Below are 26530 nucleotides of genomic sequence, written 5' to 3'. Positions count from 1 at the left end.
ATGGTCCTGGGGGCTCTCTGCCTGTGACTCACCAGAAGCAGCAGACATACAGAAATGCAGTTTCTTGGCATCTGATCAGCTCCCAAGTGTTATTTTTCTCCTGTCTTGTGTTGCCCCACTTTTAATTTATGCTATCTTGTTATGCTTTATGTTCCACTGTAAGCCACCTGAAAAGCGTTCTGTGAAATAAGGTTTGGTTTACATTGAAAAGTAGATTAAAAAGATGTAGAAGAGTTCTAAACCTTGTGTTTCTATTTTCTTCAAAACTTCGATTACATTCTGCTTGAACATCCTTCCACTGTTAAGACTCAAGGTTTGGAGCACACAACACTCAGAACTGTAGCAACAACATTCATAAAATAACTGGAAAGCCCAAATACAGATGCTGAATGTACAATGACTGTCTCTTCTTATTCTCGTGACCCAACTGAGGCAACGCCATTGAAATGACAGAGCTTCCTGGGAGCCTAATACATTTTAATACTAACTGTAATGAATAAATAGCATTACTTAATCCTTGAGTGACACACGGACGTTTCCTGTGCTATCTTGTGGTCTGAATGCAGCCCCGGGAAGCAGGAGGAACAGGCATTATTATTTACTGCTATTTTTATTCTATTTTACTGCTAAGAAGCAAGAAAGAAGTCCCCAGATGTGCTTTCTCTGCCCAGGGATCTTCCAACTGCAGGAAATGGGCTCAAATGCCAGAAAAGAAATGACACTATGAACTCCCATCAGAGTGTTCTGGGAGTGAGTTAAGGACCAACATCCAAACTGTCAGTCAGAAGGGATCTTTAAGTATATAAAGTCTGAGGTAATGTGAGTCAGCTTCTTTGGAGCCATATTCCTCATTCCTTGAACGGGAGGTGATGACTTCAAAGAGCTGCACTCTCCCATAAGACTCTCTGCAAGGTCAGAAATGTTCCCTGTATGTGTCCAACATGGTAGCCAGGAGAACAGGTGGCTCTCACGCACTTGAAATGTGACTAGTGTAGCTGAGCATCTGAGTTCTGAATTGGAGATATTCTAATTGATTTAAATTTAAATAGCCATAGTAGGTTTAACAGGTTGCAGGGTACACAATCAATATAGGAAAGTCATGGTACTTCTATATATACCAGTAATGAAAAATCAGAAACTGGGTTTTCTTAAAAGTCTTCTACAGTAAGTAGCATCAAAAATGGGACATACTTAGGGATAAATCTGACTAAAGACATACAAGACCTGGATACTGAAAGTTACAAAACCTGGCTTGGTGGAATTACTAGAGATCTTAATAAGGAAAGAAATACACCATGTTCATAGTGACAAGTTTTGTTATTGTTAAGATGTCAGTTTTCCCCAAAGTGATCTACAGATTCAAGGCAATAAACCCCCATCAAAACCCTAACAGGCTTTTTTGTGTAGAAACTGACAAAAAAGTCATATGGAAATGCAAATGTACTCAGCATCTAAAATATTCAGTTTGCCTCAACCCTGGAAATCTGGGCTTAAGGGACAACGTTTGTTAGAGAGCGGTTTTGTTTAATATCTTTATTGAATTTGTTATAAACAAACTTCTGTTTTACGTTTTTGGCCACAAAGCATGTGAGATCTCAGCTTCCTGACCAGGGATGGAATTCGTACCTCCTGCATTCGAAGGTGAAGTCTTAACCGCTAGACCACCAGGGGAGTCCCCTAGAGAGCAGTTTGGAAAGGTCATAATTGTAAATTCTAGTTCTGGCACTTTTATGTTTGTATCCCCAGTTTCTCCATCTGTAAAATGGGAATACTGATGCCTATGTAACAGAATTACCAAAAAAATTTAACAAGATCATGGATGCAGAGTACCATCCAAGGAGCAGAGGCATATGAAAAACACCCCTTCCCTTCCCCACCAAGCCCTTCCTCACAGTACACATTTTCTTCCCTTCCCAAAGGGTTGCACAGGTGTGAGCAGGTGGCCCCTCCCATCCTTACCTGGAGCCAAAGTTTGTCATGCTGAGACCACTTTCCGCCAGCAATGCACTGAAATGTGGCGTTCTGCCCCACGTTCACTTCAACATTTTGGAGCCGCAGAAAATGAGGTGCTTTTCCTAAGAGAGAAGCCAAAAAGCATATGAAGACAGAGTTCAACAGCCTGACTGCTTTTCTGTCAGTGGATGGCAGCTCAGGATGGACACCGGGTGGGCACATTTGTGCTTAGGAGATGGCCTGGCTCAGTGAAGAGCTACTGTGGATTGATCACTTACAAGGGGCCAGGTTAAGACATTTACATACTCAAAACTCACAAAAATCCACAAGGTGGGCAGTAACTCCATTTTAGCAATAAGAAAATTACTGCTCTGAAGGGCTATGGGATCTGGCATGGTCAGACAGCCGGAAACTAGGGGAAGCAAGACAGGAGTCCAGGTCTCTGAGAGCCTCAAAATCCATACTATTTGGCTTCTGGGCAAAACTGTCATGTTTGGAAGAGGAAGTTGGAGGGGTGAAGGGCTCACCCTGGAAGACACTTCCCTGTAGCCTGGGTAAGCAGAAAGAAAAAAAAGTGAAGTGAACACCTTTGCACCTGAGACCCCACAACACCTGGCCTTGGTGATGATGCTGATACTGAGGACAATGGTGGCAGGGAGGGGAGCAAAGAGAAGAGGAAGGAAGGAAGGAGGAGGAGAACACCAGTGGCCTTCATGCACTCACGGCTTAATGCGTGATGGGTGTCCTGTGCCGTGCCCACGTGCAGTGACTGATTTAACCCAATGCAGTTGGTGATGGTGTGATCTCTACTTTATAGTGAATGAACCAAGGCATAGAGAATTCAAGACCTGTTCAGAGTGTGCATCTTTATGGTAACTCAGGATGGGAAGGAGGTAGGGCATTTATTCCAAGGACTTGGGAAAGGACTTTCAAATGAATCTCATGATGTCCTTGGGCAACTGATTCTAGAAATAAATGTGTGTTTTACGTTGGATAACCGACCCGATGGACATGAGTTTGAGTGAACTCCGGGAGCTGGTGATGGACAGGGAGGCCTGGCGTGCTGTGATTCATGGGGTCGCAAAGAGTTGGACACAACTGAGCGACTGAACTGAATTGAACTGAACTGAAGCCAGGTTCATCTCTTTTCTTGTTTGTGGAGAGAGGTCCGCACCTATGCAAGCTCTCTAAAGCCCAGTGGATTGACAATCTAGGTCTAGAAGAATGAGTTTCTTCATCAAGGCACAAAAGTGCCAAGGATCCCTAACATATCAACTAAATCAATGATGAGCCAATCAATGAACACCTCTGAAACGTGATCAAATGGAGACTTCTTAAGAGGATCAAGGAGGTTCAATGAAGGCCCCTGGCTATCTTTCCAGAGGGATTCAAATACCCAGACAGACAAGCAATAATAATACATCATTTACTGAAAGCTCCTACAATGCTAGGTATGGTGGTGTTTTACATGTTTTAATGAAGTTAACATCATAACCTAAAGTAGACTACTATTACTTCTCTTTCAGAGACGCAGAAACCAAGGCTCACCAAGTTTAATTTGTCCAATGCTATATGGCATTAATGACAGGAACAGAATTCAGTCCGGGTCTGTTTTAGCCCCAGATGTCACCATTTAACCAGCACATTCTCTTGCCTCGTGGGCAACAAGAGATCAATGACTTCACCTAGAGTCCAGGGTTCAAAGAAAGAGCTCCCAGGCAAAGCTGTGCTGATTCTCCAGGTTCTTCTCGTTGCTCTGGAATAGTTTATCATGAGAGATCCCTTTCCATGGCATTTATCCCCATGGTCTTCACACTTTGAACTATCTGCTCCATAAACTGTGTCACTACCCGCAATGTTCAACACACGCCAAAGATCTTGGCGTGATCGGGCAGACCTCCTGTGTGAAAACATACACCTGCTGCTCAGGTTTTTAAACGAAGTGACAACAGCTCAGAGTCCCCCTCAAGCCACCCCCCAGGGCCCCACAACAAGATGGCGCCAAGAGTCCTAGGTCCAGGGAAGCCCTCTCACGAGTTTCTCAGAGTTGAGGATCTGTGCATCTAGTCAGCCTGATAAATGTCATGCTGCTTTGATTGTCTGAAATGGCTTTCTTTTCACTCTCCTGTATAATTTTGTAATGTTATTTTTGGAACTATCAGTTTAAGTCAATTCTTAGGTGGGATAGTGTGAACCTTGTAACCCCCGTTTATGCCACTGGTTTGAAGGAGGGAGGAAAATCTACTCCATGGTAGGGAGGAGGCGTGGAGTCTTAGCGCCAATGTTACAAGGATTTGTATGGGGTTTTTCAAAGGGAGGTCTCCCCCTACCCTTGGGGACCTAGGGCAAATGGTTAAACCTCTGGGACTTGTGCGATCTTCTTTGGATCGACGTCTCCTGCTTGCTTCTGGCGCCTCCTTTCTTCAAAGCAGCAGACCTCATGCCTTGGTTCTTTCATCTGCAATCCATCTTCCTCCCTCCCTTCCAGGTTCAGTGAGAGAGAATTTAGAGACTTCATGGCCCCTGGTGTTAATAATTCTGGTAAAGCACCAAGGGTTTACATATAGCAGAGATAATGAACCACGCACCTGTAGGAGTCTCACAGTTATGTAAAGAGAGAAAGTGGTTCAGTGTAAAACAAACAAAAACAAAACTGCCACCTCCTTGCCCCTGTCTTCATTTCCCCACTTTCATAGAGACTTGGGGGAAAACAAAGAGTTCTCTGTATCAGAAAAGCAGCAGTGCAAGCACGCTAATAACTGGAATCTGACACCAGCCTTAGCACTGAGGACACAATAAGGAGTGATAAGGACTCTGTGACTTGTGGGAAGGGGACAGCTAGCAGTTCCCTAAATCCAGCAGATGGTGGCCATACAACAGTGCTATGCTTGAGATAGTCAATCATCCGACTTCTTACGGCAAATAAGAATCCAGGCTTTCGGTGAAAGCACTCATTCCAAAATCTTTAAAAAAAAATAGTTGCTAGTATCATTTATTTAATTATTTTGACCACACCCTGAGGCATGTGGGATCTCAGTTTCCCAACCAAGGATTTCATCTAAGCCTTCTTCACTGGAAGCATGGATTCCCAACCACTGGACCACCAGAGAAGTCCCTAAAATCATGACTGAATTTATTAAAACATCATGCAGGCTTAACAAAACATGACTATAGGCACACTCTTCTAGTTGGTGGTCTCTAAGACACAGCTTCACAGGGAACAATTTCCAATGGCCAGTCCTGCCCGGGCTGAACCCCTAGGTCCAGAGATGCCCCCACCCCTGCAGGTGTCACACTGAAGCATCACTTGCACGCCAGCCCGAGATCATGCTTCTCAACACAGGAACCTTCCCAGACCACATTCCTCCTGCTTAGCACCCTCTCCACACGCCATCGCTCTTTGAGTCCCGGCTTCATCTCCAGCTCATGACGAATCTCTCTCTCTCTCTGGGGGATGTTCCTTATGCTGGAGACCAGTGCGGTCCAGTTCACAAAGTCCCTGGCCTCCACATCCTCCTCCCAGCCCAGCCCCCAACTCCAGTCTCCCCCTGAGCCCTGTCCTCTCCCAGCAGTGACTTTCTTCCAGCATCTACAGCTCCAAGAAAGATACGAGGCCACCCACTTTAACTCAACCTTCCAACAAACACAGGCAACCTCGGGGCCCAGACCAGCCACCAGCATGGGGTTTTTAGGCATTCCACACTCACTCCCCACTGAGACCCAGCTCCCCCAAAACAGGACCCTGAGGATGGGATTAACAGAAAACTGGCTGTGCATTTGGGGCCAAACGCCTTGATGTTGGTGACATTTAAGCTCCTGCAGATGTCAGTGCAGCGTCTGAAGACATATTATTGTGCCCTTTATCTCGCTCTTTAAACCTGACAGTGCTCAGTAGGAAGCCACACAATTGAGAAGAAAGTGCACTACATACATTAAAAACGTGGTGCAGACTGTAGGCTCAGTGACACGGCCCCGCAAGGTTGTGATGGGGAAAAAAAAGTTGAAAAAACTCTAAAAGTCAACCTAGAAGCTAGAAACTTAGAAACCAAGTGGAAAATTGTGCTGACATTTATCGTCCATGGTTATAACTGCGTGGCCCTGCTAATGGTGACACAGAGAAACAGCAGCAGAGGGTAACTATGGCTAAAATACTTGCAGAATAACTCAAAAATGTTAAATGGGCTCTAAAATATAGAGGAGAGGTCTGAGTTTGTAAGAGAAAATAATTTCCGTTCAGTATCATGCCTAACTTCTGGTCACTGTTTTGGAAGCTGCAAGGCAAGTGTTTAAAGTCATTCAGTTCAGTTCAGTTCAGTCACTCAGTCGTGTCCGACTCTCTGCGACCCCATGAATCACGGCACGCCAGGCCTCCCTGTCCATCACCAACTCCCGCAGTTCACTCAAACTCATGTCCACAGAGTCGGTGATGCCATCCAGCCATCTCATTCTCCGTCGTCCCCTTCTCCTCCCGCCCCCAACCTTTCCCAGCATCAGAGTCTTTTCCAGTGAGTCAACTTGTCGCATGAGGTGGCCAAAGTACTGGAGTTTCAGCTTTAGCATCAGTCCTTCCAATGAACACCCAGGATTGATCTCCTTTAGAATGGACTGGTTGGATCTCCTTGCAGTACAAGGGACTCTCAAGAGTCTTCTCCAACACCACAGTTCAAAAGCATACTTCAGCTCAAATCGATGCAGAGTACAATTGCAAATCATGCATAAAGCCTCCTGGAATTTTTGGAATATTTAGTGGAATTATTTATTGATAAAACTCTGACCATATGTTAATTTTTAAAAAATGTTTTAGAGACCTGGAGTGGAGAATTACGAAGCCTGAGGATCTAAAGAGAATGTATTTTTTTTTTTTTTTTAACATAGCTAAGAGTCAGACAGGACTGAGCGATTTCACTTTCACTTTTATGCATTGGAGAAGGAAATGGCAATCCACTCCAGTGTTCTTGCCTGGAGAATCCCAGGGATGGAGGAGCCTGGTGGGCTGCTGTCTATGGGGTTGCACAGAGTCGGACACGACTGAGGTGGCTTAGCAGCAGCAGCAGCAGCTAAATTTTTAACAATGGTGAGTGAAGTCACAAATGCATTAAGGCTGAGATTGTGGGAAAAGCACTGTCAGTCCAAAGGTCAGTTCAGAGGCTACTAGCAGGTTGCACAACTCTTGAGCTCATGAGCAGACTCCAGGACCCATGCGCAGTAGGTACCTTGAAAGGCAGCACTTCCTCGCCAGAATCAAACACCCAGCCAATTATATAAATCTAAGAGTGCACCATTTCTGATGCCTCTGGCTCCTCCTCTGATTGCATAGGACTAGTGGACTCTACCTCCTAAATTCATCTCTCATCTGTCCACCACCTCTCTCCCCCTCTAAATTTCTTTGTGGCACCGCTTACCATCTGTTATGAGCTGGACTGTGCCCCCCAAAATTCCCATCTTTTTAGCCCTAATGCTCAATAGCTCAGACTGTGACTGTATTTGGTAACAGAGACTTAAAAGGGTGACTATCTTCAAACGAGGCTGTTAGGGTGAGCTCTAGCCCAATCTGACTGCTGTCCTTATAAAAGAAAATTTGGACACACAAAGACACACCAGAGGCACGTGTGGACAGACGAAAGACCGTGTGAGGACATACATGCCACCTGTATCTTGGACTTGGGGGCCTCCAGAATGATGAGAAAATGAAATTCTTATGAAGCCACCCAGTTTCTACGTTTTGTGATGGCAACCTTGGTAGACTAACATACCATCTGTTATAGATCAGACAACTACCTGATTATTTGTTTTTCTTTTCAGTCTCCTTCACATCAGTGGAAGTTGCCCATGACGGCAAAGAATGAATCTGTTCTGCTCATTCCTATGAACCCAGACTAGTGCCTGGCATAGAGCCCATGCTCACTAAACATGCTGGATGGTGAATGGATGTCTTGCCACCACCCTGGTCCAGGACACACCATCTCTTGCATGACTCCAGAACTGTCCTCCTGATTGGTCTCCTGATTTCTTTATTCCTTTTCTTTTCCTCCTTCAACCCATCTTTCACAGAACGGCCAAAGTGATCTCTTAACAATTAAATGAGATCCTATCCATCCCCAACATAAACCCCTCTGGTAGTACTTCCCTGCACTTAGGTTCAAATGTAACCACTCAACAATCACGCTCAGGGCCCTGCTTCCCTTTCACCAAGAAACACCTTCCTCCACACTCCCCTTCCATGCTCCCCAAGCCCAGGATACTCTGGCAGTATCAAAGTGACAGCCCTGCAGGGTCTCACCACTCCCCATTTCCTCTGCCTAGATGCCCCCTCCCTGAACCTCCACACAGTGAACTCCTTCTATGACTTGGATCTCAGCTCAGACCACATCTTCAAAGACATCTCCTCAACCACTCTACCTAAGGAGCCCCTCCACATCCAGCCCCTCACATTTATTAGATTCCTAATACTTATCACAATCTAAAATTACATTAGTGATTTATTTAATATTAGTTACCTATTTAGTGTTTTTCTCCCTCTGGAGTGTGAACTCAAGTGGGCCTTAGGAAGCATCACTATGAACAAAGCTAGTGAAGAGTCGATGCTTTTGAACTGTGGTGTTGGAGAAGACTCTTGAGAGTCCCTTGGACTGCAAGGAGATCCAACCAGTCCATTCTAAAGGAGATCAATCCTGGATGTTCATTGGAGGGACTGATGCTAAAGCTGAAACTGCAATACTTTGGCCACCTCATGCGACGAGTTGACTCACTGGAAAAGACTCTAATGCTGGGAAAGGTTGGGGGCGGGAGGAGAAGGGGACGACGGAGAATGAGATGGCTGGATGGCATCACCGACTCTGTGGACATGAGTTTGAGTGAACTCCGGGAGTTGGTGATGGACAGGGAGGCCTGGCGTGCTGTGATTCATGGGGTCGCGGAGAGTCGGACACGACTGAGCGACTGAACTGAACTGAACTGAACTGAGTGGAGGTGATGGAATTCCAGTTGAGCTGTTTCACATCCTAAAAGATGATGCTGTGAAAGTGCTACACTCAGTATGCCAGCAAATTTGGAAAACTCTGCAGTGGCCACAGGACTGGAAATGGTCAGTTTTCATTCCAATCCCAAAGGCAATGCCAAAGAATGCTCAAACTACTGCACAACTGCACTCATCTCACACGCTAGCAAAGTAGTGCTCAAAATTCTCCAATCCAGGCTTCAACAGTATGTGAATCAAGAACTTCCAGATGTTCAAGCTGGATTTAGGAAAGGCAGAGGAACCAGAGATCAAATTGCCAACATCTGCTGGATCTTAGAAAAACCAAGAGAATTCCAGAAAAATATCTATTACTTCTTCATTGACTGTGCCAAAGCCTTTGACTGTGTGGATCACAATAAACTGTGGAAAATTCTTAAAAAGATGGGAATACCAGACCACCTGACCTGCCTCCTGAGAAATCTGTATGCAGGTCAAGAAGCAACAGTTAGAACTAGACATGAAACAACAGACTGGTTCCAAATAGGAAAAGGAGTACGTCAAGGCTGTATGTTGTCACCCTGTTTATTTAACTTATATGCAGAATATACCATGTGAAATGCAGGGCTGGATGAAGCACAAGCTGGAATCAAGACTGCCAGGAAAAATATCAATAATCTCAGATATGCAGATGACACCACCCTTATGGCAGAAAGCAAAGAAGAACTAAACAGCCTCTTGATGAAAGTGAAAAAAGAAAGTGAAAAAGTTAGCTTAAAACTCAACATTCAGAAAACTAAAATCATGGCATCTGGTCCCATCACTTCATGGCAAATAGATGGGGAAACAATGGAAACAGTGACAGACTTTATTTTGGGGGGCTCCAAAATCACTGCAGATGGTGACTACAGCCAAGAAATTAAAAGATGCTTACTCCTTGGAAGAAAATTTATGACCAACCTAGACAGCATATTAACAAGGAGAGACAAAGGTCTTTGCCGACAAAGGTCCATCTAGTCAAAGCTATGGTTTTTCCAGTCGTCATGTATGGATGTGAGAGTTAGACCATAAAGAAGACTGAGCACTGAAGAATTGATGCTTTTGAACTGTGGTGCTGGAGAAGACTCTTGAGAGTCCCTTGGACTGCAGGAGATCAAACTAGTCAATCTTAAAGGTAATCAGTCCTGAATATTCATTGGAAGGGCTGATACTGAAGCTAAAGCTCCAATACTTTGGCCATCTGATGCGAAGAAGTGACTCATTAGAAAAGATCCTGATGCTGGGAAAGACTGAAGGCAGGATGAGAAGGGGACAACAGAGGATGAGATGGTTGTATGGCATCACCAACTTGATGGGCACGAGTCTGAGCAAACTCCGGGAGCTGGCAATGGACAGGGAAGCCTAGCATGCTGTAGTCCATGGGATGGTAAAGAGTAAGACACAACTGAGCAACTAAACTGTCTGAACTCCCTCTGTCCATCTGCTAAGTATACACCATGGGGACAAAGACCCATCTGTCTTGGTCACTTGAGTATCCCCTGTGTCCAGCAGGAGTTCCTGACACATAACTAATGCTCAATAATTGACTATTGAAAGAAAGAATGAATAAAAACCCAAACTGGATATGAACGGAGCATGCAGAATGGGCTTTGGCTAGGCCCTGGTCAACTCAACATGACTCAGGATAGATAGAGGATTATGTGCGCCACCAATATTTGTATATAGAGTTAAACGGGATTTTTCAATTCCAGCCCCCATCGCAGAGTCCTCATATTTTGATTTCTGGGAAGTTTAAGCTTAAGCCTCCGAAGCATCTAGGCTGAACTCAGATGAAGCACATTATGCAAGAACGCAGTCAGGGGCACGTCTTCCTGAGTTAGGTCGCATGGCCCATTTGCTGTGTAACTGGCTCTCGGCAATTCCATAACCAAGTCATCTACTCTCTCCTCAGCAGGGGGAGTATGAAGCTGTCAGAAAAATCCTCAACTCAGAAGCAGCCCCGATGGGAGGAGGATTCCAAGAGGAGACACGAGACTCTGAGGGTAGACCCTCCAGAGAGCTCTCACCCGTGGAGATTTCTCTGAGGGAAGAAGCATGTGGCTGCACCAGCAAACCATGGATGGTGTGAAGAGTTCAGGCAGAGCCAAGACTGACAGAAGAGGCCGTGTCAGGCTGGGTGTCACGGTGAAGGCAAAGGCACCACAGAGGACAGAGTTCCAGGATCCCAGGAGAGAGAACCAAGCCGGATCCTTCGGGAAGAGCCCAAGGTCACCTACGAGAAAGACCTAGTGCAAGCGTCCTGCACAGGCCAAGCAACAGGCAGCAGCTGGATGCAGTCCCAAGGATGGGGCGCGTGCAGGGCTTGGGGAAAGCACAAGGCCTGTCTCAGAGAGACTCGCTTAAAACTGGGGGCTGTGCAGGAGTGAGTATGTGAGGCGAAGTGGACCACAGGTAGAGCAGACGTCTCCTGAAGTGGTCTGAGGCCAATAATTATTCTCCAATGGGCAGCAGACACTGATATCCAAGATCAAGGGAGGCGGAGATTTCATCCTTGAAAGAGGGACTCATAAGTATATCCACAACACAAAGGTAGATACCTTAGGCCAAAGTCATGGAGAATCATCTGATAGGATGTCAGCATTCCTGAGATGCTGGTTGACTTCTAGGAAGGAGGTGTCAGACCCTTGCACAGACCCCAAACACAGTTACCCGAAATGCTGTCTTGCCAAAACCCCTTGGAACTCAGCTCAAATTCCTCTAGAGATGGTACTCTAAGACAACAGGTCAAAAAATGTCACTGGAGTACCAGGAAGGAAGTAATGCCTGAGCCTGTGACAAATTCACTGCAGTAGAAGTGGAAACAATCAGTCCAATGAAAGCAACATGGGGACTTCCCGTGAGGGTGGGGGGTCCAAGTGGCTAAGACTCCACACTCTCAATACAGGGGGCCTGGGCTGAAGCCCTGGTCAGAGACCTAGATCCCACATGCCACAACGAAGAGTTTGCATACCACACCAAGACTCAGCACAGCCAAATAAATACTTAAAATAAAAAGCAACATGGATGGGGCAGAAACGAGAATAGCCTCAAAACGGGAGGAACAAAAGGCTTAAAACGACAGGACATATGACATCTCTTGAGGGAACAGCAAAATGTACCAGACCCCATAGCATGACTTGTGGCTTTAAGTAAGAAGCAGAGAAAGAACCCTCCTAGGAGTTAGTAAGACTCTGATGCTGGGAAGGATTGGGGGCGGGAGGAGAAGGGGACAACAGAGAATGAGATGGCTGGATGCCATCACCAACTCTGTGGACATGAGTTTGAGTGAACTCCGGGAGTTGGTGATGGACAGGGAGGCCTGGCGTGCTGTGATTCATGGGGTCGCCAAGAGTTGGACACGACTGAGCGACTGAACTGAACTGAACTGAGGAGTTAGTTACCTGATACCTGCCAAGGAACTAACGGGAATCTCCAATGTGCAGACACTAGCTAATGGGGCTGGCAACCTAGCTAGCCCTCATTTAGGGCTGCCTTAATCCCTATGCATACCCCTTTGATTATAATATCTCCATCAAATGTCACAAAATATGATGCCCTTCAACTACCTGTACCCAGGACTGGTCCCCTCTGAGATGTATATAGTGAACCCAAGGGACCCACAGTTCCTTGCTCAAATACATTCAAATATCTTAGCCTAAATACACTAGAGAGAGAGAACTTTCAGTGGAAACGGTCTGGGCATGGAGCAGAATGCCTTTGAGAACTCTCAACCCTGTACCATAAGTACTAACCACTGTGAGAAATCTCTCCCTACGCCTACACAGAGTTGATGAGGGCATTTAAAATTACTTTTAAAGAATTAATAGCTTAGTGGTACTTTTCCCTGTGAGTGAACAGTGTGCTAATTTGCTCAGTGTTTTTGGTGTTGGTTCTTTTTTTAAGACAATTGCACAAGATTCTATCCAGAGCCCTCTAATTCTTCCACTTCAGTGGTCTGAATCCCACTAATAAACAATCAGGACTTTAGACTCTTTTAATAATGAAGAGAGATTCAAACGAAGATGTTTTGCTACTCTCTGCAAATTCCTGGAGGTGCTTGCCTGTTGAACAGGCCAGCGAAATTATGGATTTATTCAGGACTGATTGCATGGAGTATGTAAGCATTTTTTGAAGGATTAAAAAAGAGAGAGTGAGAGATGTTTGTGAGCTGAATGAATAGCAGGGATTGCAGCCTCCAAGCCACATGAAACAAGTCTGTGCTTAGAGCAGGGAAGAGACTTACTGCATGGATGGGCAAGGACCCGAACCTCGTCCACAGCGATGTAGCCAGGATGGCCCTTCAGAGAGACGGATTCAAATATCACCTGCAACACACAAGGCAGGAGTCAATTCTGCAGAAGGGGTTGTAGACATTCATCACAGCTGTCCAACTCCCAAACAATTTATGTTTCAGCTTCCCACTAGAACTATCCAAAGAGGTCTTGTATTAGGCTAAGATATTACCTTGGCAATTGACATGGATTTTCAAAATAAGGTAAAAAGGTCACCTTCTGGTGACCAGCAAAAGAAGAACCAGCCACATGGAACATTTCTAATGGCTTTCAGAAATAACCCTCAGATGAAAGGAAAACAACCCAAACTTGGCTTTGAAACTTCAATATGCACCTTTTTCATTATTGTTTCAAGTGAAGCACAGAGAAGAATTACTTCCTACTATCTCCACTTTCTTATGCAGGGTGAGGGAGAAGCCATTATAAGCCAAGAATGGTTTACCTTGATTTGATTCCACATCCTCAAGGAATATAGTCCATCTGAATGACCTGATAACATCACTTAAAAATAAGCCCCACACACCACTGTTGCTATCCAGGAATCCATGGGCAACAAGTTCCTTGATCCTCCATTCTGACTCCCACCCGAACTGCTTACTTCAGTAACCAGCTTGTCACCCAAAATCCACTTTCACAAAGGAGATGTGACCATCTGTGTGGACAGCATGACCAATGCCCTTGATGTCCCTAAGTCCAGTGACCTCATCTTCCAATCAGCTTCAGCCACGCGCTCACATGTGTCCTCCGCATGCCCACACTCGCCTCCGCGTGCCCAAGCTCACCCTCCACGTGCACACACTCACCCTCCGCGTGCCCATGTTTGTGCTCCATGTGATCACACTCATCCTTCACCCCACACACCAATTTTTCAGCTTCCTGCATTTTGGCACACCCACACTCCTCTCCCAACTCACTCCCCTTAAATCTGCTTCTTTGGCACATATGGTACCCTGGGTCCCAGCTTTTCTAGAGACTGCATGCTGCTGGACATCTTTGTTTTAATCTCAGCAAATACACAGTCCCCTCACTCTGTCACATTTCTCCCACATCCATCGCACCTAAAGCCCCAATCCCTCATTTTGCTGCTGGCAAGTCTACTGCAAAACTGCTTTCTCCACCTCTGTATCCCCACACAAACGTCTCCCCTTCACGTCACCTGCCCAATCCTACAGACAAGCACATCACATCTTTAAGAAACAAGAGGACCACAGAAGGGCTGACTTCTAACTTCTTACCCATCAACCCAACCTTCACGGGCCAGATGCCTGCACACCAACCACTGTCCACTCTCTGCAAGGCGCGGCCAGAGCCCCAGCCTCCACCTCCGCTGTGTCTCAGCTTCTGGGTTCTCCCTCTTTATCCCTTATCTCCAAACCCTGCCTTTCATTCCTGACTCTAACAAACACAGACGCTTGGATTTCTCTTACTCTTTAAAAGCTACCCTTTGGCAGCAGTAGCATTTACAGTCCAGTTGTATTTCAATCACATTTAAATTTTTTCAATAGCCTTAATTATACTCCCTCTTTACTTCCCAGCTTCTCAGAGCAAAACTTCAACCCCTGTCACCTGGACTTTGACCTTGACACTACCCGCAACATCCATCTCAAGGAAGACGCCAACAATCTCTTAGCAGTGCTTTTACCACTTAAATCCAATAGATACATTTCAATCTTTGCCTTACTCTAAGAAGGAAAACAGCACGGGGCTTTGGTTCCGGGTTAGAATGTCTGAGTTCCAGTCCTGGTTGTACCACCTGGTGTGTGTACACCTCGAGCAAGTTACCTTAATTCTCTCTCTACACCTCAGTTTCCTCATCTGTAATTATAGTGTCCACCTTGTTAGGTAATCATTCATGCTAAGGGAGTTAATATAGTAATTTCCTTGGGAAAAGATAAAAAGAAAATATAACAAACACAGAAACGCATTTAGAAGAAATAGCATGAAAATATTCAAATTGTGTAGTAAAAGTGATGAGTAAAAAAAATTCTATTGTGTTAATAAATATAAATAGGTGAAAACAAAGAAGAGCTCTCAGACTGTCTAAATGAACAAAGTCTAATCACATGTCATAAGATAAACACCTAATATAGAATGACTTGATAACTTCAAAAATAACAAACCAAACAAAGCCATAGGAAAATAAAAATAAACAGAAAACCATTGCTATAAAAATATGCTAAAGCATCAAAGTAGAATTTAAATGAAAAAGAAATATAAAAACTACAAAAGATCATGTCATAGGCTAACATCTAACTTCAATAAATTCTTCAAAGAGTGAACTATACAGTCATGGTTCTATATATTTTCTAACCAAATTCCCTAAAGCCATAAACTAATGACAAAAGCTTAAAAAATCAATTTATTAAAGTTGAAATATTATATATTTCTTAAATACATAATAACTATACTGTCAAAGTATGTTTTGTTAACAAAAGTCTGAATGAAATAAAATTAAAAGTCAAATGGCAAGTTGAGAACAGTATCTGTAATATATATGCCAGCTGAAAGGTAAATATCCTATTCTGTGTAAAGAATCCTTGAGAATCATCAAAACAAATAAACTCTCTAAAAGAAAAATCAGCGAGTTCAGCAGGTTATTCACAAAAGATGAAGTAGGATTGGTAATGATTTATGAATGTAACGTTTTTAATGACACTAGGGAGATTATGGCAGATGAATGTTTTCCTCTTAACCCTTTCCTAGATTTTCCAAATTCTCTACAATAAAAATGAGCTTCTTTTTATTTACAATAAAAATTAAGTGCTTGAAAGTGTATTAACATTTTCGTATCTCTTGGCACATTATACTACCCCTGTGTCATGTACCATAACTAACTCCACTACAACACGTATCACAGCAGAGTGTAAATGCCTGTTCATGAATTATTTCATCCTCTAAGCTCTAAACCTATTGGAAGCGGGAACAGTACCTCATTCATTCATATTTACAGAGACTCTCCTCTATACCAAGGATTGAGGCTCTCGCAGGGAGGGGCTAAAAAGTGAATAAGAAGCTTAGGGTTCTAGCTCTGATAAACTTCACATTTCACGAATGGAAATGGAAATTATACAGATAAATAAGGAAATTAAATTCATTTTGTGATTAAGTATAACTAAGTGGGAGAGGGTCTACTTAGAGTAGTCAGGAAAGAACTCTAAAAAGGTGATAATTAAGAGGAGATGAGAAGGATGAAACTGGCAAGTTAAGGAAGAGGTGGTGGATGTGCAAAGGCTCTGAGGCAGGAAAGAATTTGAGGATGATCTGGGAATATAAGAATGAAACCCTGGTGTGGCTGGGATATAGCGAGTAAGCTGGAGAAGCACAAGGCAAGGCTGGAATACGAGTTGTAGGTCAGATGACATGGAGTGCTATAAGACTTACGGGAGTTTGAATTTTCTGCTATTACTGAGGCATTTGAAGCTGGAAAGTGACATAATTTAATTTACATTCAAAAAAGTTCATTCTGGCTATTCTGTGGAAATTGACTGGGGCAGGAGGTGGAGCTTGAGCAAGAATGAAATTGAACAGTTGGCTACAGTAGTGGTCCAATCAACAGATGAGTATGGCTTGGACAATGGTACTGGCCATGAGGAATAAAGATGCTGATGATATGAAAGATATTTTCAAGGTAGAGATGAAAATAATTACTGCTAGATTAAGAGGAGAAGAGTGAAGAAAAGAGAAAATACAAAGAGGATTCTTCAATTTAAGTGTTGAGCTTCTAGGCTGATTCAGGTGTCATTTATTAACACGAAGAAAACAAATGTGTGTGTCTGGGCACGTAGGCCGAGCTACATCACAATTTTTTTTCAAGATGCCAACTAAACATCTTAATGGACATCCTGAGGAAGCTGATACTGTTTTTCGAAGCTCTTGGGTGATCTAGGACCAGAGTTACAAATGTGGTAGTATTGGCATCTAAATGTCATTTAAAGCTATACAACTAGATGAGGTTATCTTGGAAGACAGATTAGACAGTTCAAAGAAGAGGACTAGGGCCCAAGGCCAAGTGTGGAAAGCCCAATAGAGAATTTCTTAGGATGGCAGAGATTGGAACATGGTTTTAGGTAGAGGGGAATGAGTCAGGGAAGTAGGTAGCATGAAATACAAGGGAACGAGGAGTTGATGGAAGAGACGTTAGAGGGGCCAGAAGTCAAATGGGGTCAGGTTACTGGTGGAGTTACCAGTACTGAACAAAGGGGGACTTCATCAACTAAGATTGAATAATAATAAAAATAGAGAAATAAAACCATAGTAACAAAGGTCAACCACATTAACCTTTTATTAGTGGTGGTCTCAATCTAGCCTCTCAACAACCCTAAGCGGTGGGGCCGGCTAAATGACCAAAGCTCAGAAAAGAAGCCAGAGGTAGGTAGGAGGGCTGAGACCCTGGTCTCCTGGTTCACAGTCAAGTCCATCACTGAACTTTATCGGAAAGCAGTCCAACTCTCATTTTTAACCAAAACACTTGGTTAAGCAGAGTCCTGACTTTTTTTCCAGTTACTCAAAGTTCAGCTCTATTAATTCTCTTCTAACACCCTGTTTCTCACGTCATCACTCAGTATGCAACCTATATCATAATTGTTAACAAATATTCCATGAGCGACCCCAAGGCTGGTCATGAGAGAACAGATGTGTGATAGTGAAACATACATCTGTTCACTGCTCAGTGTCCTTCCTGTAGCAGAAATAAGAATTCTATAATGAGATAGAGAATCTTTTATTCATCAGAATTCCTCTTGGGAATGTTTTTCTATAACACGCCATGGGAGGTGAGGCTTGGGTTTCTCAAATAGGAGAGAGTAATCTTCTGTGAGAAATAAGGGGAAGAAGGTACTGCTTTTTTATGAAATAAGTGAATAAGTGTAAAATGCTTACAATACATGTCGTAAATGCTGATGAATGGTACTGTTATTACTGCCCTTACTCTGGACAGAGGGATGGGAGATGAGAAGGAAAATTCAAGGGAAAGGTGGTGAAGAAGAAAGAAATGGACTTCCCAACGTGATAGCCCCTTGTGCCCTCACCCCAAGTTTCCACTAAGGTCGCTACACTCACCAGACTCTGATGTGAGCTATGAAAGGTGGAAACTGGTGGTGGCTGGGCTTTGGGTCCATGTGGGGAGGCACATGGAAATTAAGAGGCACGGGTGGGTGCAGGTGCCATGGGAGCTGCGAAGGGGGCGGGGACAGAGTGCAGAAGCATGGGGAAGGGACCGTGACAGCCCACAGAGTCCCTGATGAAGGCGCCAGGGTCACAGGACATTAGGAGTAGGGTCTGTGGTATGTCTACAGCACAAGGCAGGTCCTGGATGCAGCTGAGAATGAAAGTGCCTCCCAGAACAGATGGGGAACATTCTCCCCATCCCTGCCAGAGTGCTCAGAGCAGAATGCTCACACAACCTACAGGAGCCAAAAAAAAAAAAAAATCATGCAATCTACCAAGAGATAGAGCCCTCAACGGCCTGAGAGCAAAGGGTCACAAGGCTGGGGGTATCAGCAAGAGTGCCAGGAAGTCCACCATCTTCCCCAGAAAGGAAAGAAAAGGAAAACAGGCCCACGATGGATGGGCTGGGGCCTAATTGGACTCAGTTGCTGAGCTTGTCCCCCAAACACTGAACTCTCACAAGAGGGATGACTCTCAGGCCCACACACATGAGCCTGGGTAAGCCGCTTGCTTCCAGAAATGAGGGCCAACCCTGGGGAGCATAACGCCAGGCACTGGAGAGGGAGATCTCAAGTGGTGGCTAGAATGTGCCATCAGTAGATTATGGGATTGCAAACCTGAGTCACAGAGAAGCAATGGGGATGGAGATGAAGTTGGCAGGCTCAGCCCGTAGAAACTACATATAGTCCCAAAGCCCCAAACACCCGCTATCCATCCTTGCATGCTTTATAATTCTGAACGACATCCGGGCAATGCAAATTATCGCTGGGGTTCATGGCTCAAGCTTCTGATCACAAGGAGCTTTTGTAAGAAGTCATGGGACAGGGGACCATGGAACATGGTTAGAGAGATCAGGTTTGGCTGCAGCAAGAGATTGTAAGGGTAGCAGGATGACCAGGGACATAGGAGAAATGTGAGTGCCCCTCTGAATTCTCACTGCTGATAAAAAAGGAGGAAGCCCTTGTAAATAAACAGAACAGCAGAACAGAATTTGGTCTTGTATGGCTCAGGAAAAGCAGCTGTCACAGCTGCAGCTCAGGCCCCAGGGCCAGATTCCTGACTGACCAAGCTCTGGGGAATATGGACCATTGAAGTCCTCTCTTTAGGTCAGAAGGTGCCTGAGAAGACAGCTGCAGCCTCAGGTGGAAAGGGTCACCCCGTCAACATGCTTCTGGTGTGGGGGTCTTGGCCAGGAAGATCCCACCCAGCATCTTACCAGCTCCAGTTCCTGGGGACAGACACCACAAAGGGCCAGGGTGATGTCAAGACCCTCAGTGACAGAAAGACCTGCTCAGGTGTTCTGAAGTGAGGCAGAACCGGCATGTTCAAGCCAAGCACGCTCAAAAGAAAACCCCAACCAAGGCCCTTGAGGAGTGAGTCAGGAACGGGAGAAGAGACAGAGGAGTGAATGAAGAATCGTGAGAAAAAAGGCTCTTCTATGCCATCCGCGTGCAGGGGACGAGAAGGGCGGCTGGGGGCAGACAGAAGACCTTCCCTGGCGCCCCACGTCAGTGTATGGAGACAGGGACACTGGGGCGCAGGAACCGGACCACAGCTTCCCTGCAGGAAAGTCTCCCATCCCAAGGCGGCCATGTGTCCCAACTATCAGCTACACACCTGCAAGCCCCAGACCCTCAGAGACCTCCTGGTATTGGGGGAACGGAGTTTGTCTGGAAAGGGACAAACCTCTCCCAGTGCAGGAACTTCTGGGCCAAGCCAGGAAATCAAGTCCCAAGAGAGGCTCAGAGATGAGTCACCCCTGAAACTCTCCAAAAAGCAGGGTATGTGCCCATTTGCGGAGAAGGCAATGGCAAGCCACTCCAGGACTCTTGCCTGGAAAATCCCATGGATGGAGGAGCCTGGTAGGCTGCAGTCCATGGGGTTGCTAAGGGTCGGACACGACTGAGAGACTTCACTTTCACTTTTCACTTTCACACATTGGAGAAGGAAATGGCAACCCACTCCAGTGTTCATGCCTGGAGAATCCCAGGGACAGAGGAGCCTGGTGGGCTTCCGTCTATGGGGTCACACAGAGTCGGACATGACTGAAGTGACTTAGCAGCAGCAGCATTCCCCTTTCGGGGGAGGACTGTACAAAAAAGATCTTCATGACCAAGATAGTCACGATAACGTGATCACTGACCTAGAGCCAGACATCTTGGAATGTGAAGTCAAGTGGGCCTTAGAAAGCATCACTACGAATAAAGCTAGTGGAGGTGATGGAATTCCAGTTGAGCTATTTCAAATCTTGAAAGATGATGCTGTGAAAGCGCTGCACTCAATATGCCAGCAAATTTGGAGAACTCAGCAATGGCCACAGGACTGGAAAAGGTCAATTTTCATTCCAATCCCAAAGAAAGGCAATGCCAAAGAATGCTCAAACTACCGCACAATTGCACTCATCTCACATGCTAGTAAAGTCATGCTCAAAATTCTCCAAGCCAGGCTTCAGCAATATGTGAACCGTGAACTCCCAGATGTTCAAGCAGGTTTTAGAAAAGGCAGAGGCACCAGAGATGAAATTGCCAACATCCACTGGATCATGGAGAAAGCAAGAAAGTTCCAGAAAAACATCTATTTCTGCTTCATTGACTATGCCAAAGTCTTTGACTGTGTGGATCACAATAAACTGTGGAACATTCTGAAAGAGATGGGAATACCAGACCACCTGACCTGCCTCTTGAGAAACCTGTATGCAGGTCAGGAAGCAACTGTTAGAACTGGACATGGAACAACAGACTGGTTCCAAATAGGAAAAGGAGTACGTCAAGGCTGTATATTGTCACCTTGCTTATTTACCTTATATGCAGAGTACATCATGAGGAACGCTGGGCTGGAAGAAGCACAAGCTGGAATCAAGATTGCTGGGAGAAATATCAATAACCTCAGATATGCAGATGACACTACCCTTATGGCAGAAAGTGAAGAGGAACTCAAAAGCCTCTTGATGAAAGTGAAAGAGGAGAGTGAAAAGGTTGGCTTGAAGCTCAACATTCAGAAAACAAAGATCATGGCATCTGGTCCCATCACTTCATGGGAAATAGATGGGGAAACAGTGGAAACAGTGTCAGACTTTTTTTGGGGGGGCTCCAAAATCACTGCAGATGCTGATTGCAGCCATGAAATTAAAAGATGCTTACTCCTTGGAAGGAAAGTTATGACCAACCTTGATAGTATATTAAAAAGCAGAGACATTACTTTGCCAACCAAGGTCCGTCTAGTCAAGGCTATGGTTTTTCCCGTGGTCATGTATGGATGTGAGAGTTGGACTGTGAAGAAAGCTGATCGCCGAAGAATCGATGCTTTTGAACTGTGGTGTTGGAGAAGACTCTTGAGAGTCCCTTGTACCGCCAGGAGATCCAACCAGTCCATTCTAAAGGAGATCAATCCTGGGTGTTCATTGGAAGGACTGATGCTAAAGCTGAAACTGCAATACTTTGGCCACCTCATGAGACGAGTTGACTCACTGGAAAAGACTCTGATGCTGGGAAAGGTTGGGGGTGGGAGGAGACGGGGACGACAGAGAATGAGATGGCTAGATGGCATCACTGACTCTGTGGACATGAGTTTGAGTGAACTCCGGGAGTTGGTGATGGACAGGGAGGCCTGGCGTGCTGTGATTCATGGGGTCGCAGAGTGTCAGACACGACTGAGCGACTGAACTGCACTGAACTGTGGATACATCAGGACATGGTTTAAGGGACTTGACATTTTCTGGTCACCATTGAAGGCCTCAAGCAGAGAATTTGTGGAGCAAAACATTTAGGGGCTGCAAACACCTTCTCAAAAGATAAGAGACAGAAAATTCTTGGCTAACCAGAACTTCTCTTTGGAAGGGGACTATGTATATTTTCATGATGGGGAGATTGCTTGGGGTGAAATCAAGACACTCTTTTCCACACCAGCCCAAGGAGGCCTGCGTAAAAGAGAAGGAGGGGGGTTTGCTGCCTAGCAGGGAGGAGAGATAGATGAATGAAAGAGGAGATGGGGTGGAGTTTAAAGAAGGTAGAGACTCACTCCCCACCCCATGATGCCTCTTGAACTGTACATGAAGGGACCAACTGCACAGAACACCAGAGGCACGTCTGAGAAAGGGACTAGGCTTCACGTTCCAATTAAATTCAAGTCGAGTGAGTCTTAAATTTCGGGGGTCTACATAGCTGAATCAAAAGGCAAATTCACTGAGGTAGGTGATGGAGACTAGAGCGAGCAAGTGGCAGCACAATTAATTAGAGTCCTTTTATTTTTTAAAATATTGGGACAGAAAAGTTCAGAATCATTAAAAACTGAAATAGAATTAACATCACCTGGAAAGGAGCAGCTACGTGCAGCACAGTTTCAGCTGCACTGGACAAGCCCCTGCTCCCCTGAGAGGAGGCCTGCAAGGGGTGGATGCCAGGGGGGCCCTTCTCATCTCAGGCCCTGCTGAAGGCCTGGTGCAGAGAGCCCACTAATAAGAAAGATGAAAAGTCCCTGTTTGTTACAGAGCTACAAGTCAATTTTAGGACTGTGAAATATGACTTTAATAAATGAATACATAAGCCATCGGGGTCCGAAGCCCAGCACCGCTGAGAACCAAAATGGTATTTAGTCCACAGAATCAGACATGCAGATCCAGAGCTGGGGGTCTGATGAATTTTCAAGCTCATTTTGCAAACGTCCTTGAATCTCCGGACGGCCCCCTCTCCTCTCTCCGGATGTACGTGTGGGTGGGGTCCCCGGGTGTGTGGTGAGGCTGAGGACCGGATGGTGAGTGTGCACAGCTGTGCGTGCAGGCACGGGGTTGTCCACTCTCAGCTCTGTGTGTGTCAGAGAGACCCGAGCCTTGTCTAAACCGCTGCTCTCAGCTCATCTTTCTCACCACAAAGCTCAGAGCAGAGAAGATGGAATGAAACGACGCTGTGGTGTAACAGGTGGGAAATCAGAACCTTCTCCCGGATGAGGCTGCTCATCACAGGGACGGCTCAGAGCTCAGCCACAGCCGCTGTCTCTTTAAGGAGGACCCCCCCACCTCCATCCTCTTTGTCTGCTCTTCCCTCACTTCCTCCTTCCTTCCAAACACTGCAGGGCTCACCGCGAGCCCGATATAAGTTACGTACTACCTCATTTAATCCACGGACCCATGGACCTCTCCATTTTACAAACGAGACAACTGTGCTCAGAATGATAATGGGGCAGACCCAACACTGCACTGCTGGTGAGCAAACAATTCTCAGGATGGGCATGCTTTCACCCCGCCTCCTAAAAGCAGGAAACGGAGCTTGGAGCCAGAGGACCTAGGCAGAATTATGGGGATCTCAAATGACCAATAATATCCCTTACTATGGAACACAGGACATGGTGCCACCCAACACAGGAGTGACTATCAGATAAATGAGAAGCAAATAAGTGCTTACCACAGAGCTGAGACATAAGAGATGCCCAGGACACACCCTTTCCCCCATCTATACCCATCAAAGAGCAAGGTCAGCGGTGGGTCTAACCCTCACCTGGGTCACTTTTCTTGCCCTTAATCCTTCCTTACACCTGTGGCTCCCATCCTGTATCCATCTGCATCAGGTCCTAGGAAGGGGGTTTCTAAATTGGAACACTAAGGCCTCCTTGAGGGAATCCATGGACTTACAGAAACACTTGAAGCTATACTTAGTGAAACAGGGGCAGTTTTGGGACCAGGGCACCAGGGTTTTAGTCCCAACTTTGCCAGTGATTTGCTGTGTGCTCTTGGACTTCACTGTCCATCTCTGGATCTCAGCTTTATCACCTACATCAGGATTCAGCAAACTGTGGCCTGGAGACCAAATCTGGTCCATCACTTTTTTGTACAATAGAGTTTTATTGGAACATAGCCGTGTCCTTTCATTTACATATTGTTCATCCAGATTTCACAGCACACCTGAAAGAAGCGCACCGTGAGCTTTGAACGGAAGGATGCCTATGAACCTCCCAGGCATTCAGTGTGCCACCCTTAGGTCCCTCTTCTGCTTTAGACTCCAGGGAAACTTCTCCAAAAATAGATCTGACTATGTCACTTTCTGACTTAAAGCCTTCCATCTGTGTATATGGATATCAACAGCAAACAGGCGCAAAAGAGCTTACGGAGGGAAGAAAACATTCTAAAGCTGGTTTACGGGGATGATTCTGCAATTCAATAGATTTACTAAAATTCACTGGCTTGCATGCTTAAAATAAGTGGATTCTATGGTATATAAATTGTACCTTAATAAAGTAATTTAAAAACTTCCTACAGTCCTGGGCCATGACAACACGGAGCGATGTTCTTCCAAGTGTGCCCATGGGCTGGTGGCATCATGTACCATGTACGTTAACAGTCCACAATGAGACAAGAGGTGTTCAGAAAGTGTTCCAGCAATTTGGAACACTTTCTGTGACACTTTTATAGCAGTTTATAAGAGTACTGGTCCACAGCGAGTTAAGGAGAAAAAACTGGTCTTCCGCCACAGATGGCTTGAGTAGTGCTGCGCTAGGCTAGAGAATAAATCTACTCTCTTTAGCCTGGAATTCCAACCCCCGCATGACCTACCCATCCCTGCAGGTTTAGCTGCCAGTATATATTCCTTTCAGTCTACCTATAAGCAACCTAGTTTCCAAACTCTGCCAAAATCTCTCATTACTCCTTCACTCCATGGTATCCATCACCCCCGTCAATGCAAACGCTTTTCCGTTCCTTCTTCAATAAATATTTATCTTCAAGACTCAGCCTAGCTGTCTTGTCCTCTTAGGAGCCATTCTAATTGTCTTGCCCCCAGACACCCTCATCCCCAGGGATAATATTTGACTTGTTACCTTTCTGAACCTCAATTTTTCATCTGTAAAATAGGCATAATAATAGTACCTCCCTCATAAGATCGTCATAAGAAATTATTTGCTAGAAGGCTTCAGTGTCTGCATCCCTCCAGCATCCCATGGAATCCACATGCATTCCACTATACTGTGTTTATATAAATAAACAGTATCAATCAGTCTCTTCCTGCAAACTGCAATCTCCAGGGAGGCAGGGGCTATGCTGGATCTCTCCTGCATCCTCCAGGACTGATTAGCAGAAGCAGCCTGGTAACCACGAGGTGAACAAGTGAGTACATAAAGTCCTTTCTAGACCAAACCTCTAAACAAGAGGGCAAGCGGTATATAGGTAATTACCCAAAAAAAAAGAATCAAACTATGATAAAACACCATACCTGGTAGAAATGTGGCCAGAAGGTGCTGATGGCAAGCTCTGCCTTCACCCAGCCCTCGGTGACCACCCCAGACACGTTCCAGACGGGGTTTCCCTGGGGTCCACCGTTCACCTTCACATAGACATTGAGGGCCCCTGGGCTGGACCGGTCGCGGCTGGAGAAGTAGTAATGGAAATCAATGCAGTGGGTGTCATTCTCCTTCAGGGTCGGCAGGAGAAGGTGGGCCTTCTGGCCAGAGGCCCTCCCAGAGCTGTTCACCATCATGAAGGATCCTGGAGACCCACAAAAGGGTGGGAGGTATAGACAAGGAGAGAGAAAGAAAATCCTTCTGAAAATCAGTCACACCTGGAAACAAGTAGCCAGAAATCCAGTCCCTCTAGGAGGGTCTGGTTGATCCCCAGGAACCCACATTTCCTTTCTCAATTCAAGTATCCTCTTCCGCAACTGGGGATAAAAAGTGTTACTCACCAAGGTGGTCTTGTAAGAATTAAGAGAAAGTCACACACACAAAATGTTTCTACAACGTAAGCAGTCCATAAATACATACAGAACAACAACAAACTCACTAAAACCAGCGGCTCTGCAGGAAGCACGGAATAAACACTCAGGAATTTAGGTAACTGTAACCTCCATGGATGAAATGAGGTGAAATATAACCTCATTCAAGCTCAGGTGGTCTCAATGGAAGCAGAAGCTCTGCAACACCAGGGTGTTGTTCTAACATATTACACCTCGAGCCTTGCATTCATACGAGAAATATACCGGAGGAGGACATAGAAAAGTACAGTTTACTCAAGAAGGCAAAGAGGACCTTGAAGATATGCGAGAACCGACTGAAAGCTGGAATGGAGAATAAGTAAGACTTTTTGAGAACTTAAGGTGTATCAGTGTGCGGAGAAGGCAATGGCAAGCCACTCCAGTACTCTTGC

The 26530-nt window shown here is 45.3% G+C and overlaps 1 protein-coding gene across 10 annotated transcripts in view; it reads right to left on the bottom strand.

The window, feature by feature from the left end:
- PTPRT (protein tyrosine phosphatase receptor type T) overlaps positions 1-26530 on the bottom strand; it is a 1139542-nt gene that overhangs the window by 698123 nt on the left and 414889 nt on the right. For all 10 annotated transcript variants that reach the window (XM_088843764.1, XM_088843767.1, XM_088843761.1 and 7 more), the window contains exons 3-5: positions 25602-25873; positions 13191-13272; positions 1960-2075 (exon numbers count right to left, since the gene is read on the bottom strand). In XM_088843764.1, coding sequence (XP_088699890.1) covers positions 1960-2075; positions 13191-13272; positions 25602-25873 — 470 coding nt within the window. The remainder of the gene's footprint in view (positions 1-1959; positions 2076-13190; positions 13273-25601; positions 25874-26530) is intronic.

Source organism: Moschus berezovskii, chromosome 15 (genome assembly GCF_049115385.1).
Source record: "Moschus berezovskii isolate FMDL1 chromosome 15, NW_MosBer_1.0, whole genome shotgun sequence".
In the NCBI taxonomy this organism is placed as follows: Eukaryota; Metazoa; Chordata; class Mammalia; order Artiodactyla; family Moschidae; genus Moschus; species Moschus berezovskii.
The sequence above is the reverse complement of the archived record's forward strand: the minus strand, read 5'-3'. Positions and strand labels throughout refer to the sequence as shown.